The 21,946-nt window shown below is 42.7% G+C and overlaps 1 protein-coding gene across 3 annotated transcripts in view; it reads right to left on the bottom strand.

Annotated features, from left to right (window-relative positions):
* SGSM2 (small G protein signaling modulator 2) overlaps positions 1–21,946 on the bottom strand; it is a 278,910-nt gene that overhangs the window by 254,542 nt on the left and 2,422 nt on the right. For all 3 annotated transcript variants that reach the window (XM_033921351.1, XM_033921352.1, XM_033921353.1), the window contains exons 2-3: positions 20,724–20,799; positions 1,483–1,645 (exon numbers count right to left, since the gene is read on the bottom strand). In XM_033921351.1, coding sequence (XP_033777242.1) covers positions 1,483–1,645; positions 20,724–20,799 — 239 coding nt within the window. The remainder of the gene's footprint in view (positions 1–1,482; positions 1,646–20,723; positions 20,800–21,946) is intronic.

The following is a 21,946-nucleotide window of genomic DNA, read 5'->3' as shown; positions in this document are numbered from 1 at the left end:
TTACGTGTTAGGCTATGGTAATATTTCATTTTCATTATTTTTATTTTGTAATATTATTGGATCTAATAGACTGTATTTCTAAGACCTAATTATTTGTTAATAGAGATAAGCTAGTTAATGTTGTAGCCATCTGTTTGGTTCAAGAGCCTAGAGATCAGGCCAAGAGTGGGTGGGAATTGGGGTGGGAGGGAATTAAAATCTAAACTGAGGCTTTCTGTGCTTATTAGCTATGCTTTATACTGATACTATAGCAATTTTATTTATTTTATTGTTATCATACAATCAAACATTAATTCACAGAAAACCATTTTTAACATGCAAACTCCAAAGTCTAACACAACCATGGAAGTCAATCAAAACTTATCTCTTTGATAAATTTCTCTGACTCCATTTCTGCCTTGATGTACTTCTAAAACATTTCCAGGAAAAATTTGATTAATCTTACCACGTTAATGCAATTTTAAAAGTTTTTTTGTAATATTGCTGTCTGTATACAGTCTCTTCCTCTGTAAATCACTCTGAACTGTTTGTGGTATTGCGGTATATAAAAATAAAGTTATTATTACAACAATTTTATAATAGCCTCTTTAAATGCTAGCCTATAAATTGTAACAGAGACTTTCTTTGCTAAGAAAAAAAAAAACTATCCCTTTAATTCTCTTGCTAAATGAGCATAGTACTTAAAATAAAATAAAATTCCTGAGCTTACCTAACAATTTTAAGTCTACCTTTCCCCAAATTTACAAGCAACTTTCCAGCAAATTCTTAGCAGTGAATCTCTCTCTGTTGTTGGAAATCCTCTCATAGAATTTCTTATGGCTCCTTGTGCATGCTCAGTAAGTGCAGAGCTTAAGTGGTTTGGTTAAAATGGCTGTTAAGAACCAATCTTGATGAGAATTAACTGAGTGAGGACAGGATCTCAATCTCACATTCACTTGGGGGAGCAAGCAACTGTAAATGGGTGACTTTACTATATTAATGGAAAAGTATGAAATTTCCCCTGATAATGGGGGAAGTAGCAGGAGCCAAGTTTCACTTTTTCCACACTGCTTGCTGGCTTTCCACAGAAGAACCACAACTGGAAATAGCTTTCTGAAAACTGCCCTCTGTACTCTTAATACATTTTTAGCAGTTTCTAAAATTGATAATTTTAGCAGTCTCCAAAATTGACATATATCTTTGCCAGCAATCCTTCTCTTCCCACCCCCTTATGTATTTACCTTCTATGTACTTTTTCTTCAAAATTGTAGTTCTCCCCCTTTTCTTACTATTTCTTGTGGCTTAATAAAGTAGTTACTCAGTATGTCCCATAATGAATCATGTATGTTTAATCTCTTAAAATGTTAATGTCCTTATTATTTTTTAATCTTTGTACAACGCTTAGTACCCTCGGATAAGCATTTAATCAAAAAACATGAATAAACTTGAAACTTGATGAGAAGTGGTTGATGCACAGCCATCCTATGCTGGTACATGCCTCACCTTCCCTCCGCCTGCTGCTGCAGTTCTTGCACTTTCTTGCATATATCCCCTGCTGTAGCACATGTCTTTCCAACTTTTGTGAAAAGTGCAGCAATTTTGTCACTATGAAGAAAGCCAGCAGTCCTGCGTTTCAGCAGGTGAAGAAGGCACACTTCCACTACACCTAGAAAGAAGAGAATAGATTTCAAAGTGAAATTCCAATCAAGTTGCGATAGTTTCAAACAAAAAGTTATGTTGTCAGCTGCCCAACTATAAATCTGTTAACACTGTGAAAGAAAAGGGAATTTAAGATAGGGAGAGCCAGAACTAATGCCGTCAAGATATGCAAAAATTTTAAATAATTTGAATTTGAATATTCACATGAAAGTCTAGACCATGCAGAAAGGGACCATGCAGAGGGAGCCCCAGTCTCCGTAACCCCAAGGAAAGGCTGGCTGCACAATAGAGCTTGTAGCTCTAAAACCCTTCTTGCTGTAGCAATAGCTACTAGAAAAAAAGTCACAAAGGCTCATACAGAGCCTTACTGAGGGCCTGCAAAACCCAAGTTAAGATTTCACATCAGAGGAGGATGCAGCCGCAAGGCTTTCAAAAACCTGGCAACATCTTGATCTTTTCTACTCAAGTCCTACCATAGTCTTGCCATTTATAGTTTGAGGAAGCCAAGGCCAAAGCCCTCTCGAGACTTTCCTCAAGAAACGCTGGGGCTACTGACATTGGAGCCCTCACTGGCTCCACCTTTTCCTTAGTACATTAGCACTGAAAGATCTTCCAAACCTTAGCACAGGTCACAACAGTCGCTGGCTTCTTAGATCTGAGGAGGAAAGCTATAGCCACCTCCAAGAGCTCTTCTGTGCTAAGACCACACCATCAAGAGCCCTGCCGGAAGCCTAAAACTTCCAGATTCTTCAGGGCAACTGGAGACTGTGAGAGCAGAGTCAGATGCAGTGGCAGTTTGAGACACTTGTCCCTCTCTAGACAAACCAGTACCGCATACCAACAGGATGACCCAGCCTACTATGGGCCATAGGGGAAAATATACAACAGTCCTTTCTCTGGCCACTATTGTATTACATCCCGGTGCTACTGGGATCAAATATTCGGCTGAAGAATTAAGATGCTTTTTTGTTGACTGCCGATGCCTCCATCAACGCACTGCTGTCGAAGGCCCTCTGAGCTAGGGACCATTCCCCAAGTCTAGGGTCTGCCAACTGAGAGAGCCTACACATTGTCCACTCCAAACATATGTGCTGCAGATAGAGTTTGCATGTGGGCTATTGCCCAATGAAACAATAACTGGGCCTCCAGTTTTCACAGAGCTCTCTTGGTGCCTCCCTGTGGCATTGTCCAAGAAAGCTTGGACTGCATTGACATCCAGGAAGTTCTCCAACATCTATAGGCTTGCAGCTTCAAGCGACTGATAGACCACTTCCTCTGCAAGGGTGACCATTGGCCCAGAACTGGGCGACAAAAGAGGATATGCAAAGTGGCAAGCCTCTTTCCAGCAACTCTGGCCAGAGCCACCAACACAAACTTTGATATGTTTCCACCATTGTCAACAACCTCTGCCGAGAATTTGCCTGTGGAGACCACCAGGACAACAGTGCATCATGGATAGGACGCAGCTGAACTTTTGTCCATGAAACAGCCTCTGTGGTCACCACCATTGACCCCCCCCCACCCCCAGCACCTACAGATAGTGCTAAAAAAGGTTTGGACAAATTCCTGAATGAACAGTCCATAGTCTGTTATTAAGACACTAGTGTTTAACCTCTTTACATTAACGGGTGCTACATTAACAGGTCTGTCTGTCTTTCTTTCTGTGTCTCTCCTTGCTCCTGTCTCTTTCTTCCTTTCTTTCTGTCTCTCTCCTTCCCGCTGTCTATCTTTCTTTCTTTCTCTATCCCTCCCGCTATCTATCTTTCTTTCTGTCTCTCTCCTTGGCCCCCTATGTTTGTCTGTCTCTCTCTCTCTGGCCCCCTGTCTGTCTGTCTTTCTTTCTTTCTCTCTCCCTGCCCACTGTCTTTCGTTCTCGTGCGCTGCCTGCCTGTATCTCTCCTTGGCCCTCTGCCTGCCTGCCTTTCTTTGTCTTTCTCTGTGGCCCCCTTCTGTCTCCCCCCCCAAAGCAAACCAAGATTGCTCCCTGCCCCCCAGCACACCCCCAACCCCCAAAGCAAAGCAAGTTCGCACCCTGGCCCCCTTGCCCTCTCCCCCCTTCCTTGTGCAGCAGCAGCATTTCCCTCCTTCCCTTCCCTGTGCAGCAACAGCATTTCCCTTCCTCCCACTTCCCTGTGCAGCAGCAATATTCCCTCCCCCTCCATTTCCCTGTCAAGCAGCATTTCCCTCCCCCACACCACTTCCTTGTGCAGCAGTATTCCCTCCCCTTCCACTTCCCTGTGCAGTGCGCGGGGCTGGTTCTGTACGTCGTGCGCCATGGGTGATGCTCAGGGCTTTCCTCTTCATTGGCTTGCTGGTCCTCACATCAGAGCATCAGATCTGATACTTCGGCCGGCCATCTTAGCCCCATGCGCGTCGTCGGCCTAGAGGAGCCGGTGGGGGCGGGGCTCCTGTGTGCGATTCCAAGGTTGGCTGCGTGGGAGTTTAGGGGCATGGGTGAGCAGCAGGTGTAGGGCTTCGGGTAGGGAGGGTCTGGTCTCTGATCCGACGGTAGTCGGGTCGCTGATGCTGGCCTCACTGGGTCCCCGCGCCGTCTGTGCATGCCTTGCGTGAGGCCGCCAGTCCCGCCTCCTTTCTCTGCAGTTTGTATCTCCCGCCAGTACTGTCGGCTGGCTTGGCCCAGCTGGTTTCTCTATACTGAACAGCGTGGGCCCGTGCAGCAGGAGCTAAAAGCAGCGCTGGGGGGGGGGGGACACTGACAGGGATCCTGTCCCCGGTGCAGGAGGAGTGGGCGGTGGGGAGGGCTGCAGATCATTGGACCTCACTGCGTATGTGAAGACTACCTGCGGATCACAGATCACGCAGATAGGAGTGCGCATGCGCACTTAGGGTTTTATTATATTAGATGGGGGAAGACTCTATTTGCCATGGATAAGTTGCTAATTTTGGAAAGTTGCTAATTTTGGGGTTTTGGCCAGGTACTAGTGACCTGGATTGGCCACTGTGAGAATGGGCTATTGGGCTTGATGGTCCATTGGTTTGACCCAATAAGGCTATTCTTATGTTCTCTGAAATCTGGCATCTTAGTTTCAGTTTGCATGTCTCTGCCATGTTTATGTTTATTAAGATTTGATATACCGCTTCAGCATTTTACTAACCTAAGCAGTTACAATGCAACAATTGATTAATGAAAGGAACTCCACCGAGATAAAGACAAGATATATGTATCTTAACAAGTATTCAGTGACAATGAAAACAAAAGTTACCTTAAAAATGAAAATAAAATAATAGTTAATTATAAATTATAAATTTAAAAAAAAAGATTAAAAATTAATTAAATTAAAATAAAATTAAGAAATAAAATAAATCCTTGCCACCATCATCCTTGGTTAATTTGCCCAAATTTGCAGATGTAATAAACTCAGAAGAAATTGAAATAAAATATTATTCTAGTCAGAGAACAAAGTTAAAACTAGAAGGAGATATACTAAGATGGATAGACAAATGGCTGGAGGATAGAAGGCAGAGAGTAGGCATAAATGGGAAGTTCTCAGACTGGGAGAAGGTGACTAGCGGTGTACCCCAGGGCTCGGTACTTGGGCCCATCTTATTTAATATTTTCATCAATTACCTAGAGCAAGGGTAGGGAACTCCGGTCCTCGAGAGCCGTATTCCAGTCAGGTTTTCAGGATTTCCCCAATGAATATGCATGAGATCTATTTACATGCACTGCTTTCAATGCATATTCATTGGGGAAATCCTGAAAACCCGACTGGAATACGGCTCTCGAGGACCAGAGTTCCCTACCCCTGACCTAGAGGATGGAACATCCAGTGAGATCATCAAGTTTGCAGATGACACAAAGCTATGCCGGGCAATCAAATCGCAGAAGGACAGTGAGGAACTCCAGAGCAACTTGAGTTGATTAGAGAAATGGGCAGATAAATGGCAGATGAAGTTTAATGTGGAAAAATGCGAAGTGATGCACTTAGGCAGAAAGAATAAGGAACACAAGTATAGTATGTCAGGTGCAACTCTGGGAAAAACCGAACAGGAAAAAGACCTGGGTGTACTAATTTATAGGACCCTGAAACCATCAGCGCAATGCGCAGTGGCGGCAAAGAAAGCAAATAGAATGTTAGTCATGATAAAGAAGGGAATCACGAGTAGATCGGAGAAAGTAATAATGCTGCTTTATAGAGCAATGGTTAGACCACACTTGGAATACTGCGTCCAACATTGGTCTCCATACCTAAAGAAGGGTATAAAACTGTTGGAGAGGGTGCAGAGACGAGCAACAAAGCTCGTGAAAGGTATGGAGAACTTGGATTACGAGGAACGACTTAAGAGACTGGGGTTGTTCTCCCTTGAGAAGAGGAGACTGCGAGGGGATCTGATCGAGACTTTCAAAATACTGAAAGGAATCGACAAAATAGAGCAGGAAAAACAGTCATTTACAATGTCCAATGTGACACGGACTAGAAGGCACGGACTGAAGCTGAGAGGGGACAGGTCCAGGACAAATATCAGGAGGTTCTGTTTCACGCAGCGAGTGGTGGACACCTGGAATGCTCTCCCAGAAGAGGTAATTGCGGAATCCACCATTCTAGGATTTAAGGGTAAGCTAGATGTACATCTCCTTATGAGTGGCATAGAGTGATACGGGTAAGGGTAAACTAGAAGCACATCTCCTTATAAGAAGCACAGAGTGATATGGGGACTAAAATTATGCCAGGGCATACCTGGCGGGGCCTCCGCGTGTGCGGATCACCGGACTTGGACTTAAAAGTCTGATCCAGAGATGGCAATTCTTATGTTCTTCTCCGACCATCTTCTTCTGCTCTGTACCATCCGATCTTAAGATGTTAAGACTGCCCAAAACCTCAGCACCCAATCTCCCAGCACTGGAACAGGCCAACGGTCCACCGCCGCTGAAGCAGACCCTGCCCAGAAGCACAGAAAAACAGCGCTACTCTGTCTTCGCTCCAATCCCTCGTCATCGCCTTTCCCATTGCATAGGGCCACCATATAACCAGGCAGAGAGGGGGCGAAACGGCCCATGAGAGGCTGCAGGCCTGAAGTTGACTTCACCCCAATGTGAAGGACATGGCTCAGAGTTGATCACCTGATGAACAGATGTCAGCAAGGGGGAAGCGGCAGCAATCAGAAGTGCTCCAGGTACATCGCATCGAACAAGCCCTCCAAATGCTCATCCACACCAGGCACAGATGAAAGCACCAAAGCAGGCCACCACAGAGCAGGTGAGTAAAAATAAAGAATTCTGCCATTAAAGGCCCAGCACAGATGTTGAAGAAAATTCCCAAGTATTCTAGGGCTCCAAGTGACTCTTCCAAAAGTTGATGATCCAAACAAGGTCCTGCAGCAGCTGGACAACTTATGCAACTGCCATCTCTCCCTCTTGCTAGGAAAGCGCTCTGATCAGTCAAGTATGCCTGCACCAAGATCCCTATTTTGTGCAGGTGCTCTGCAACAATGACTATCACCTTGGTAAAGGTGCAAGATGCCATTGTCAGCCCTGAAGGGAGTGCTGAGAACTGAACTGGCTTTCCAGTACGTGGAATCTCAGGAACTTCCTGTAAGCCGGAAATATAGGAATATACAAGTAAGCCGGAGAGGCCAGAAATTCCACACAGCTACTAAAGTTATGACTGAATGCAGGTCTCCATTCAGAATCGGGGCCCCTTCAGTGGAGCATTAACCGACTCCAGATCCAAGACTGGTCTCCAGTCATCTGAGTTTTTCTTGGGCATATCTGCTCAAGCCAAATTCTTCGGCCAGTACGGGTTCTAAGGCCTGAAAATCCAGAAACCATGTCACCATTGCTTGGACTCTGATTGCTTTCTCCAGCCTGAGAGTCCACAAATAGGTCCAGTAGAGGATGAAAGAATTCAAGCTTGTATGCCTTTTGAATAATGTCCAGCAGTCTGAACAAATCCTCACCCAAGCCTCCCAATAAACCGACAACCTCCCTCCAATCAGAGGAGGTTTGGCTGCTGACCTGGTGTCATTGGGTCTTCTGGGAGGCTGCTGCAGAGTGTGCACTAGAGGTCTGAGTTCTCCTGGAGCCTCCAAACCTCTGCTGAGATCCTTGAAACCATCTATGGGTGGAGGACCCAGCTGAAGACTGACAAGATCATCGAGAACTCCGAAAGTAACTACGACCTGACACCCCCCCCCCAGGGGCGCGTGGTCTGCTATCTGGCAAGGACTTCAGGTGACAAGCTGCCACACTGGCTATAAGATCATCCAGTCCTTTTCTAAAGAAAATTTGACCCTTGAATGGAAGCCTGCTCCAAGGGCCTTGGACACTGAATCTCACACCCATTGTCTGATCCAGAGCATTCTACAGGCGAAGATTGAATAATGGTAATGGTGTCACTATAAATCCAACTGGATTCAAAGCAGTTTACAAAAAATTACAAAAAGCTTACAAAGAGTGAATTAAGAACAAAGAGTGAATTAGGATAAAATGCTAGAAATTAAAGACAGAAACCTTGTCATAACTCTGAAAACATCATGTCGAGCATCTGCCACATAATCCACTCCCGAAAGTATTTATTTATTCCATTTTCTATATCTTTCTCCCAAGGGTCGAAAAAGGACAGCGAAGAACTCCAGAGAGATTTGAACCACCTAGAGAAATGGGCGGAAAAGTGTCAGATGAATTTAATATAGAAAAATGCAAAGTGATGCACTTGGGCAGGAAAAACAAAGAACATGAATATAAAATGTTAGGTGTAGTATTTGGCAAGAGCGATCAAGAAAGGGACCCGGGGGTACTGATAGACAGGACTCTGAAGCTGTCGGCTCAATGCGCAGCAGCGACAAAGAAAGCAAACAGGATGCTGGGCATGATAAAGAAGGGAATCATGAGTAGATCAGCGGACGTCATAATGCCGCTTTACAGAGCAATGGTCAGACCACACTTGGAATACTGTGTCCAACACTGGTCTCCCTACCTAAAGAAGGACATAACCCTGCTGGAGAGGGTGCAGAGACGAGCCACGAAGATAGTAAAAGGAGTGGAGAATTTGGACTACAAAGAACGCCTCGAAAAACTGGGTTTGTTCACCCTTGAGAAGAGAAGACTGAGAGGGGATATGATAGAGACTTTTAAAATACTAAAAGGTTTTGACAAGATAGAGCAAGAAACATTGTTGTTCACATTGTCAAATGTGACTCGGACAAGAGGACATGGGCTGAAACTGAGGGGCAACAGGCCAAAGACAAATGTCAGAAAGTTCTGTTTCACACAGCAAGTGGTGAACGCTTGGAATGCTCTCCCGGAGGAGGTTGTGACGGAGACCACCATTCTGGGATTCAAGGGCAAATTGGACGCACACCTTCTTGCGAATCACATTGAAGGATACGGGCAAACAGGGTCTCCATCAGGGAACACCTAGCTTGGCCTCCGCGTGTGTGGGTCGCCGGACTAGAAGAACCTAAGGTCTGATCAGGTGAAGGCATTTCTTATGTTCTTATGGTAATAGGACCCCAGGAGAAAGCCCAAGCAATTCATGCAAAGCATGCCAGGTCTCAAAGACCCCCAAAAATCGGTGTGAAAGGAAGATCATCTCAGGGGTGTCCAGAACCTTGATTCCTATCAGAAGAAGGCCTTCCCCTGGCTGGTACGGCTAAATCCCCAATGGACACGTAATCAAACAGTCAAGGTCCAAAGAACTGAGCCTGCTCTGCCTCCAGGCCATTGTGGACCCCTGGGACTCCCAAGGTCAACGGTGAACTGGAGCAACAAGGGCAGGCTCGGCGGCACTTAAATGAAAGATGCCCTGAGAAAGACAGTTGAAAATGACACAGAGGGAAGCAGAAGTGACCCGTCCCTCCTTATTGCTTGGGATCGTAAAGCAGAAAGATTTTGAAAATGCTGATGGGAGGAGATAATTTTGAGCCATCCCATTGTTGCCGTGCGAGCTTGGATCAGGACCTGATATTGGGGCCCAGTACCCAAATGTCCTTCCACCCTGGCTCCCACAGGCGGAGCTGAGTACAATCTGGCAGACAGCTGCTGCCATCCGAACAGGTCACTGCAATGGCAGTGAGCACAGCACGAACTATGGCAATGTTCCCGCCAAAAATAACTGCTGGCAGCCACACTCCAATGTCCACACACTCACGCCAATCAGACCTTAGACTTAGTGGGGACGGGCGGACCCGCTATGCCTAAGGCCTGATTGGTCCAGGCTTCTAGAACCTGGGCCAATCAGGCCTTAGGCTTCGGCGGGATGGGCCGGGAAGGGGCGAGCCCGCCTCATTTCGACCAGGCGGGCTACAGGCTGGACGGGCAAGAACCGTCTGGCCTGAAGAACAGGTTAGTTTGGAGGTTGTTAGCGCCGGGGGGGGGGCAGGGATGTGTGTCTTCGGGCAGGAGGGATTGGGCACCCTCCTGCCAGCAATCGGTAGTGTCGGGGTGGGAGGGAGATCGGTAATGTCAGGGGGGGGCGGTTGGTAGTGTCGGGGGGGGCGGTCCGTAGTGTCGGGGGGGGGCATCCGATCGGACAGGCCGCGGCCCGCTAGTGTAAGCCGATTCTGAATAGGACGCCTCTCCCGGGCGTCCTATACAGAATCAGGGCCTCGGTGTCTTGCGGGCCTCGCCTTCAATATAGGCGGCCAGCCTGGGGAGCATTTTTTTTAAAAAAATGTGCATCCCGATTGGCTGATTAGACAGCTGTAGGACGCCTACAGCTGCCTAAAATCGAGACGCACTTTTGGAGAATCAGGGCCACTGTGTCTCAATTCAAGAAAGTCTGGGATAGGCACATGGGATCTCTTAGAGCTTCCAAGTTTCTAAGTTTATTACAAATTTGGTATACCACCTTCTCAGAAATTCAAGGTGGTTGTACATTAAAAAATAAGGGAATACAATTAATTAAACAAAAACAATTAAGTAATATGACATCAGACAGGTCGACAAGACTTACGAAACAGACCTAAACAAACTAGCACAGGAGGAACGGGGAGAACTACAATATAATAAAGGAAAGAACATAAAACAGGAAAATACAGAAGGACGGGGTAACTGAATGTAAGTCCAAAAAAGTGGACTAAATAAAGTTTAAACATCCTTAAAAGGACTGTCAAACTTGGAAAGCATCTTTAAAGAGGAATATTTTAAGAGAAGACTTGAATTTATCTAGGGTTGTTATCTCTTTTAAGAAGTTTGAAATTGAGTTCCAGAGGGAGGGAGCAACAACTGAAAAGATAGTACTGTATTTCGCCTAGCATTAATATAACTTAGTGACAGGATTGCTAACAAGTTTTGGTCAGAGGATTGAAGAGTAAGGTATCAAAAGTCTGTTGATAAATTCCGGCTGCCCTGTTTCTCTAGTTTTAAATGTCATCAATAGTGTTTTATAAGTAATACAGTGATTAAAAGGAAGCCAGTGAGCCTTGACCAAGAGGGGTGTGACTTGGCAAATTTTTTTGCATTGAAGATGATTTTAACAGCAGTATTTTGGACTATCTGTAGGCGTTGAATCTCTTTCTTAGTAATTCCTTGATATAGGGCATTGCCGTAGTCCACGCAGGAGATGACCAGTGAATGAATGAGGATGTTTAGGGCAGAATGGTCAAGTAATTTGGTAAGAGAGCGGATCATACAGAGACGGCGGAAACATTTGCGTATGGCAGAGCTAATATGATCGTGGAAAGTGAGATTTTCATCAAAAGTGATTCCTAGAAGCTTGATGGTTCTGACCAACTGAACCAGGGTAGACTTGAATTCAGTGGGAGAAAGTAGAGAGGAACCTTTCGCAATGCGGAAGACCATGGTTTTGGTTTTATTAACATTGAGTGATAACATACTAGAATTGAGCCAGTCACTTATTTTCTTCAACTTTTGATTAATTGAAGAGATGTCTTCAGGATTATCAAGACTCATAGGGTGGGTTAGCTGAATGTTATCAGCATATGCAAAGACAGTACAGCCAATTGATTGCCCTAGAGTGATCAGAGGAGCCAGAAAAATATTAAAGAGGAGATAGTGTTGAGCCCTGTGGAATATCGAAATTATTTGGGAACGTATCAGATAAAGAGCCATTGAATGAGACTTTTGATGTATGGTCTTTGAAATATGAGATGTACCAGTTTAGTACTTGATCAGAAATTCCTATTTCTTGTAACCGGTGAATGAGTAGGTGGTGATCAATTCTATCAAAGGCTGAGAACAAATCAAGAGAGATAAGTACAACCGAGTTATGATGATCCAAATGGTAAATGATATTAGTAATAAAACCAATGAGCAAGAGTGCGGTAGAGTGATGTTTTTGGAAGCCAGCTTGATTTGGATGAAGGATATTGGTGTTTTCCACGAAGTTGGAAATTTGATTGAAGACAACCTTCTCGGTGATTTTTGCTACGAAGGGGATATTAGAAATGGGACAATAATTGGTGTTTTCGGCCACACTAGCTTTAAAGTCTTTAAGGGATGGGTAAATAATGGCTTCCTTCCAAAGTTTTGAGATGGACCTAGAGTAAAGGCTGAAGGAAACTAAGTCCAATATATGGGATCCAAAGATAGAAAAACTAGTGTTTTAGAATGAATGGGGGGATGGATTCTTTACTGGAGCCTTTGATATTCATAGAATTAATAATGTGCTGAATCTCTAATAGTGAAGGAATTTTGAAATGGGAGCATTTTGAAAAGGATAAACAAGCGGATTGAGGATCAGAAGCAAGTAGGGCAGAGTTGCTAGTATGAACCGAGGAGTTGAGTGAAGCTCTGATTTTCTGAATTTTGTTCGTGAAGTGGTCTGCCAGAGATTGAGGAGAGGGACGTTGTAAGGAATCTGAACAATTTTAATAATAATAATAATAATTTTATTCTTATATACCGCCAAAGCCATAGAAGTTCGAGGCGGTTTACACAAAGAAGTGCTGGACAATCAGCGAAGAGGTTACAGTCAAAGTCAGCGAAGAAATTACAATCAAAGTCAGCGAAGAGGTTACAATCAAAGTCAGCAATACAATCTTACATAATGAAGGAATATGAAAGTTATGTAGTTCGTTAGAGTTACTGGTTGAGTAAGCAGAGCTGAGAAGATTCTTATTTAACAAATCGATTGAACAAGCTCGTTTTTACCAGTTTTCTAAAATTGAAGTAGGATGATGAGAGCGCAAGAACGTTACTAAGCCAATCGTTCCATCTACCTGCCTGGAAGGCAAGAGTTCTGTCCAAGAATCTTTTGTAGTGGAAGCCTTTTATTGTCGGATAGGAGAACAGATGTATTCTTCGTGTGGGCCTAAGATAACTTGCAAGATTGAAGTGGGAAACCAGGTGAGTAGGGGCTAGGCCAAATATTGATTTGTAACACAGACAGGAGAACTTAAACAGGATTCGCGCCTCTAGGGGCAGCCAATGGAGTTTTTGATAGTAGGAGCTTATGTGTTCCCAGCCGAACTTCCGAGTTTTGAATGACTCTGAGTCTTAGGATGGTTTTTTTGTAGGATCCCAAGTAAATAATGTTGCAATAATCAAGCAGGCTCAGGATGGAAGATTGAACCAGTAAGCGGAAGAATGGAGCATCAAAGTATTTTCTGATGGTTCTGAGTTTCCATTGTACCGAAAAACATTTTTTAACTAATAAATCTGTGTGAGCATTTAGAGTGAGGTGGCGGTCCAGGGTGACTCCCAGGATTTTAATGGAGTGGTCAATAGGGAAGACCTGACCATTCAAGGAGATCGATGGGTCTCTGATTTTGTCATTGGGGCTTGCGAGAAAAAATTTAGTTTTGTCAGTGTTGAGCTTCAGTTTGAAGTCGGTCATCCATAGTTCAATTTCCTTTAGAATGGATGATAGATGAATCTTAGTCATGGAGGTCAGAGTAGTAAGGGGAATAACAATGGTGATATCGTCTGCATAGATGTAGAATTTAACCTTTAGGTTTTGAAGTAAGTTCCCCAATGAGGCAAGGTAGATGTTGAACAGAGTGGGGGAAAGGGAAGAGCCCTGCAGGACTCCGCACGAGTTAACCCAACTAACGGATTTTTTATTGTCACTGTAGACTTGATATGACCGTTTGCTCAAAAAACCCCAAAACCATTTTAACACATTACCTGAAAGACCAATTGACTCCAGACAGTCAATCAGAATAGCGTGGTCAACTAGATCGAAGGCACTACTTAGGTCTAGTTGCAGAATAAGAGCACTGGTACCCTGGCTGAATAAGGTGTGGAGGAAATCCAGTAATGATGCTATGACAGTTTTGGTGCTGAATCCAGAGCGGAAACCAGACTGATTGTCGTGCAGTATGCTAAATTTATCCAGATACATTACTAGTTCCTGGTTGACCAGACTTTCCATTAACTTGACGAAAAAGGGAGTGCTCATAATTGGTCTGTAATTAGATGTCTGTTTGGTAGATTCTCTAGGGTTTTTTACGATTGGGGTGATCAGAATCTGGCCTAGATCCTCAGGGAAAGTAACAGTTAGTAAGAGAGAGGAGAGCCAGTTGTATAACTTGGCTTTGAAAGAGAGTGACGCGACTTTCATAATGTTTGGGGGGCAGCAGTCTAATCTGCAGTAGGAGACGGCGTATTTCGCGTAATATTTGGAGAATTGTTGCAAGGATAGTGTAGTGAAGTTATTCCAGGCCATATCTACCCTAGGGTCTTTGTGTTGGGCAACCAGGTAGTTCAAATGGTTGGTTGAAGAGCCCGCTAGATTTGATCTCAAATTGATGATTTTGTTGTTGAAAAATTCCGCCAGTTCATCTGCAGATGGAGGGGAATCAAGGGTAGAACGAGATAGGGCCTGTATGTCATAGAGATTGTTGACTAATTCAAAGAGATTTCTACTGTTGGTGTTTGGCAATCCAATTTTTTGGGCGTAGAAGTTGGAGCGCTTCTTTGTTATTAGTTTTTTGTATTCGTTTAATTTTAGTCTCCAATTTGACCTCCCCACACTGTCCCCTGATTTCAACCATTGCCTTTTGAGTTTCCGTAACTCCCGTTTCATATTTCCTAACTCGGTATCGTACCAGCCATCCAGATTCTTGTTTCTTATTTTTCTTAGTTTAGTGGGGGCCATTTTGTTTAATAACTGCGTACACTTGTTGGTCCAAGAGTCCGCCAAGAAGGAGGCTGAGTCTGGGCTAGAAGTTAATTCATAGTGTGACCAGAATTCTATTGGGTTCACCCTACTTTTGCTAGCTACCATTTTATTAGGTCTTTTTGCCACCTTGGGTTTGGATGGGGAGCGTCTTACTAGCCAGCTGAGTTGCATAAACGTTGGTTGGACCATAGAGAGTTGGTCCATATGGCTTGGTTCCAATGAATCTTGGGATTGGCTGGTTCTTTGGTGGAAAAAGTGACTATATCTAGCTGGTGGCCTTTTTGATGGGTCTTTTCTGGGGGCAGCACACAGAAATCAAGTGAAGAAATGAAGGAAATTAGATCTTTGGAGTCACCCTGTTCTGTCTGCTCTAGGTGAATATTTAGATCGCCTGTTAGTAGGTTGTGTGGGCCTAGTGTATAGTTTGTGAGGAGGAATTCGTAGAAAAAGTCTTTGGCTGCGGGCCATTTCTTAGGCGGAATGTAGAATAAGGTAATTATTAGCGCGTCTTCTAACTGGTCTGTCCAGAGTTTACAGGACATGATTTTGATGATTTGTGGTCAGTGAACGCACAATCCTATAGAGGGTCAACATATTTTTGGCACTAGATATCTGTTTAGAATAGTAAAGAGATTTAGCTTTAACCAGTGGCGTACCTAGGGTATGTGGCACCCGGGGCCCATCATTTTTTGACACACCCCCCCATGAAAAAAATATTTTTTGTAATAACCATGAAACGGAATAAATGGTCATAATAGAAACAGGCAGTGAACATTTTATTTTATTGAACCTCATATATGTAACCATTATTCCAAACATACCATAACATAACATAAATTATGTCTGAATTGTCATGACATCAGAAGTACATATGGAGTAGTTGTAGTAGATGCTTGGAACAGTTCTGATTGTGTTCGGTTTTATGTGTTTTTTGAATAGAAGGGTTTTTATTTCTTTTTTGAAGGTTTTGTAGTCTGTGGTCGAGGTCAATAAGTTGTAGAGTTGGGGGTCGAGTGTTGCAGCTCGAATGGCTAGGAGGTTGTCAAATTTTTTTTTTCTTTTGATGTTTTTGGTTGGAGGGTGTGTGAATAGTGCGTGAGTTCTCCTATGTGTGGTTGAGGTGGATTGAATTATTTAGCTGAAGAAATTAGTTACACCCCATTCCACACATATTAATTCTCTTCCATTTTTGTTCCCATTATAAAAAACACTGATAAGTTCCCAGAAAAAAATACATTAAAATAAGAAGTGAAAACAAAGGCCCCTACAGATGAGAACATAACATAAGAATAGCCTAACTGGGTCAGACCAATGGTTCAGCATGCCCAGTAACCCATTCTCATGGTTGCCAATCCATCTCCAAGCTGCTGACCACAACAACTGACTTTAAAGCGTTCCGAAAAGAAATCAAAACACTACTATTCAAAAAACACATCCCATCAACCTAATCTCCCCCCTATTCCTATTCCCTCTGCATATTCCCCGCGACCTTTCCACTTCTCTGGTAACATCTATTCAATGTCTATAAACTGAAACCTCAATATATAACCTGAATCCAGCTATCTTCTAATGTATTGTAACCTACTAGATAGGTCTCCTCAACGTCTCAAAACGTCCTGAAACGTCCTCTAACGTCAGAGGAGGGGTGGGACCGCGGCAGAGGTACAACTCGGGAGGCCTATGGCAACCTGCAAGGATCGCTGAAGTACCCGCGATCCTTTCTGCAGGTTGCTTTGAAGAGGAATCGCATAAAGGGAGGCGAAAGCCTTGGGGTCGGGCCATGAGAAAGGAAGTTCCCGGGCCATGACTCCAAGGCCGGGAGCACCCCCTCATGGCTTGCACCCGGGGCAGACCTCCCCCCTTCCCACCCCGCCCCTTGGTACGCCACTGGCTTTAGCTATTTTAGATTTGTAGTAAGACGCATGTTCCTTGTAGTTGAGCAAACTAGCAGGGGATTTAAAATGCCTCCACTTCCTCTACAAAGAACATAGTTGTTTCTTAATTAGGTGGAGTTCAGAGGAAAACCACAGATTTTTAGGGCGTCGATTAGAGACAAGTTGAGATTGGAGAGGAGCAAATTTATCTAAGAGTGAAAGCAGAATCATTCCATGCTGAAAGAAGATCATCTATAGGCGCGTCGGGAGTAGTATCTTTACAATGAACAACACAATCTAAATTAAAACTGAATTTGGAAAAAAACAATATTTTCTTGGCAAGTCCTAATAACAAGATCATGAACACCTCCTTGAGATTAAATGGGTCAGACTACCCAATTAATCCTACAGTCAAAATCCTTGGTGTCACCTTGGACCGAAGCCTGACTTTTGAAGACCACACTAACACTCAAGTCAAAAAATGTTTTCTCACTTTATGGAAACTCTGTACCAGTAAACATTATTTCAATTTCTTCTCCTTTCAACTGCTGGTTCAATCTTTGATCTTAAGTACCTTAGGCCAATGGTTTTCAACCTTTTTACACCTATGGACCGGCAGAAATAAAAAAATTATTCTGTGGACCGGCAGTTGAAGAACACTGGGCTAAGTCGTGGGCCAGACCCTGCCAATCTCTACCTAATATCCACCCCAGACCCCACCCCCATAATAGTATTAATTGCACCTTGCACGTCCCTTGCCTCATCTGACATTACAACATCAGAGAGAAGGCTTCCGGTTCAGGCTTAGGATGCCTGCAGGAGCCACTGTCCCTGGCTTTGTGAACTGAATCAGTTAGGAAGAGGGAGCTGGCTCGAAGATAACGCCGCATCGATCGCACCGTGGACAGGCGGTTGAAGAACACTGTTTTGGGCCTGATGCACATGCTGGCCTGTGGACCGTTAGGAAATTTCTGTGGACCGGCACTGGTCCATGGACTGGTGGTTGAAGAACACTGCCTTAGACTACTGCAATATTATATATTTGGGATCTTTTAAGAAAACCATCAAACGACTGAGAATTGTCCAGAATGCTGCAGTCTGTCTCATTTATGGCCTCAAGAAATCGGACCATGTAAGCCCGTATTACAAAAAAACCACACTGGCTACCTGTGGAAGCAAGGGTCATCTTTAAGTTTGCCTGCCTTTGCTTCAAAACTATGTCAGGTTCATCCCCAGCCTGTCTCATAATTTCGAATTCTCAGGCACAACTAATACAAGTAGTGCCTACTTGTTCACTTTTTCATCCTTAAAGGGCTGTACCTACAAGAGATTCCTTGATAGAACATTATCATTCCAAGCAAGCAAATGGAACAAATATTCATAATTGAATCCTCTACCACACCATGTAATGTACATGAATCACTGTTATGTAATTTATCTAGATAATCTTTATTACGCAATTCTTTTGGTAATGTCCAAATCTCCTATAATTTGTATTCCGCTTTGAACAATATATAATGTATTCAAAATTAATTTTCCTATGAACTGTTTTCCTACCTTCTTCTACTCTATGTTTATAACCTAACTAATTTATTTTTCTCAAGTACTTTAGCAAGAATGTGAGCCTTTGGGACAGTCAGGGAACTCTAAGTACTCTCTCTTCATCTTAATTAATCTTACTTATTGCATTTCTTCTGTTTCTACTGTAAACCGCTTAGAACTTCACGGTACAGCGGTATATAAGAAATAAAATTATTATTATTATTATTATTAATATGTCTAACCAACTTCATCTCAAACACATTTTCTTATCAAACTTTTAGGAAGTCAATCAAAACTTATATCTCTCAACCTTGATATATCTCCAAAACACCTCCAGATAAATTTGACTAACCTTAACATGCTAATGTAATTTTGAAAGTTTTCTGAAATATCGCTGTCTGTATACAGTCTCTTCCTCTGTAAACCGCTTTGAACTGTTTGTGGTATTACAGTATTTAAAAATAAAGTTGTTATTATTATTACTAAAATTAAAGTGAAATGAAATAGTGGAGGCATCTAATTTAGAATAGTCTCGGAAACAGATTTGTTTGATAGGACAGAGTACATTACGGGGTTTCAAAGAAGGATTGGATAAATTCCTGAAGGATACGGGGATTGAGGGATACAGAAAGAGGTAGAGATAGGATTATGAAAGGGTATAGATAGAAAGATAAAGGGGATTGAAGGGTTTTAGACAAAGGATCACCTTAAAGGTCATGGACCTGATTGGCCGCCGCAGGAGCGGACTGCTGGGCGCAATGGACCTCTGGTTTGACCCAGCGGAGGCAACTTCTTATGTTCTTATGTCATGGGAAGAAATTATGGATGACCAATGGTGGGGGACAGTAAGGAGAAAGGGATCTGACCAAGGTACAGGAATATTAGAAGTCAGAGAGAAATTGGAGGCTGCAGAGTTAGGCACCAAAATCATGTCAACAGTATGACCTGCTCTATGAGTAGCCAAGGATATTAATGGGAATAAGTTCAGGTCATTGAAAAGTATCCTCATATCATAGTAGATGACGGCAGATAAAGACCCGAATGGTCCATCCAGTCTGCCCAACCCAATATCAGAGGAGAATGTGTTATTGGGATCTTCGAAATGAGTGTTAGTCACCAAGAATTAAAGAGTTATTAGAAGAAGTACAAAAGTCAAAAATCATGGATTCAAGTAGCGCAATCCTGTCTTGAGAGAGAGGTGGGGGAGGTATAAAAGTAAACAGTCATGCACCACATTAGTTTTGAGTTTGAATTGGATAAATTCTAGGGGGCTCTGATGGGGAGAAGATAATGGCTACTGCAGATGTGCTGACTGGATGGGCCATTTGGCCTTTATCTGCCATCATATTTCTAAAATCTGTTTTACTACTTGGGATCTAACTAGGTACTTGTGACCTGGGTTGGCCACTGTTGGAAACAGGATACTGGGCTTAATGGAGCTTTGGTCTGTCCCAGTATGGCAATTCTTATGTTCTTACCACATTCAAGTCAGCAATGGATAAACTACAAAACAACAAATTCCAAACTGATATACAAAAAGATGTTAGTGATATGCCTGTGAATACTGATAAATTTAATTTTTTAAAAAAATTCTTATAGCATAAATCTACAAATCTAAGCAGTTTAAAACATACATATATAAAATATATTCACAGTAATACATAACATTTTTCAAAACATATAGGGCTCCTTTTACAAAGGTATGCTAAGCATTTTAGCGTATGCTAAATATTAGCGTGCGCTAAACACAAACATGTGTATGTTAGTCTATGGACGCGTTAGCACGTGTGTATATTTAGCACAAAACCTTAGTAAAACAGGGGGTTAGAGATACAGATTCAGTGTTTCACATCTATCGTATCTAAAACATCACAATGCCTGAGAAAAGAAGATTTTCTAATAAGACTCAGATTCAATCAATGAATCTTAAATCCTTTGGGAGTGCATTCTATAAGAGCCATAAAAATTGAGACTCTGTACATCTCAATCTTATTTGTTTAAAATCTGGAATGTAACTTTTAAGTTGCAGCTAAACAAAGAGATTGCTGTTCATGAAGAATTTTAAAGCTCAATGTCAAAATCTTAAATTGAACATGCCAATGTAGCTGTTCAACAGATGATGCGGAAACTGAGCTGTTGAATTCTCAACCCATTGGCCCTTTCATTCAACTTATCTTTCAGCTCTATCATTAGCTTGCATAGCTTTTGTTTTATCAACCTATTGACCCGTTCAAACTACACAATCAGCATAAAATAACCATAAAGAGGGCACCCTGGAATGTAAGAGTTTTAATAGATAATGCATCAAAATAAAATATAATGCTTCCTATATAAGTAGAGGTTTCGACCTCTACTTAGTAAAAGTGGGGGATAAATAAGGCACTGTTTAAGTCAACCAAAAATTCATTTAGGACAATAACCTTGTGGTCAAGGCAATCCCCCTCTACTATTAATGGCCCGCGCTGCTCACCACGCTAGAAACTGCTATCTCAGTTTGGTAAAAGGAGGCCAAAGTCACCAGTCCTAATAATATCTTCTGTCACTAGTTTTACTTTCCTACTACTTTCATGCATGGGGGTTTTCTATGGTATATGTGCTCTACTATGTGAGATGTAGCACTTACCACACAGCGCAATAATGTGACTGCTGTCTTCATGTACAAACTTCCGTGTCACTGCTTCCTCCATTATCTGCTTCACCTAAAGCGATAAAAGAAATATGTTAAACAATTTGGAGACGTTTCTTGTCTTTTCTGTGCATCATATTTGGCTATACATGTAATCTATTCAGGAGGGCAGGGTAGGTAAAAAGGGTGAAGAAGTAGCATTGTATGCATGTACGTATATTTATTTGATATACCGCTTTTCCTTACAATTACTGACGGATCAAGGTGGTTAACACTAGGTGCTTAAAACTTCCCTATCTGTCCAAAAAGGCTCACAATCTAACCATATTAAACATTTATTAACATACTAACATATTAACAAAACAAAATAAATGAATGCTCCCATGGCATGCAAAGGGCATCTAGGGATTTTCTTGAAGAAGTGTTGAATAAATACAAAAAGAAACAGTTAAGGAAGCCACAGGAGGGAAATATGAAGAATCCAAATGCAAACATCTTAAATTCAGTAGTAAGAAATGGAAGCACTGCTGTGCAGGTTTATTTAAACACACTGTACCAAAGGTCAGCATTCAGTATAAAATAGGCACATTAAACTACCCTCTAAGTCCCAGATGGGCTCACAGTCTAAACTAAAGTGTCTATAATATGGAAAAAATAAGGAGGAGGAAAGAACAAAATTAAATAAATCGTAATAGAAAAAACCAAAACAACCCCCCCTCCCAATAAAATAAAATTGAAATAAAATAAGAAAAAGAATTAAACCAAAACTGAGGGTTGTGTCCCATCTTTATTCTAATTACGCTTTAACTTTATTGAGATAGGACAACCAGGACCAAAACGCAATACTCAAGGCGAGGTCACATCATACAGCAGTACAGATACCTTATAATATTTTCTGTCTTATTTGCCATCCACCAAAAAGTCAAATGGATGCATGTGCTGGCCCTCCCATACTTGACCTAGGGTCCTAAGTCCTGCCCTGACCCAACGACCCCTATCCGGTTCCTCCTGGCCCGCCAAAAAGCCCTGGGTGACACAAATTGGGGTATGGAGAAAAAAAACCCTCTCTGGAAACATACTTTTCCACAGATTATACCAGGTACACAACACATTGCCAGAGGATGTGGTACGAGCGGATAGCGTAGCAGGTTTTAAGAAAGATTTGGAGAATTTCCTGAAGGAAAAAACCATACATGTAGTCTGTTATTGAGAAAGACATG

Source organism: Geotrypetes seraphini, chromosome 15 (assembly GCF_902459505.1).
Source record: "Geotrypetes seraphini chromosome 15, aGeoSer1.1, whole genome shotgun sequence".
NCBI classification, from domain to species: domain Eukaryota; kingdom Metazoa; phylum Chordata; class Amphibia; order Gymnophiona; family Dermophiidae; genus Geotrypetes; species Geotrypetes seraphini.
Note: the sequence above shows the minus strand (reverse complement) of the source record. Positions and strands in the feature narration are given on the sequence as shown.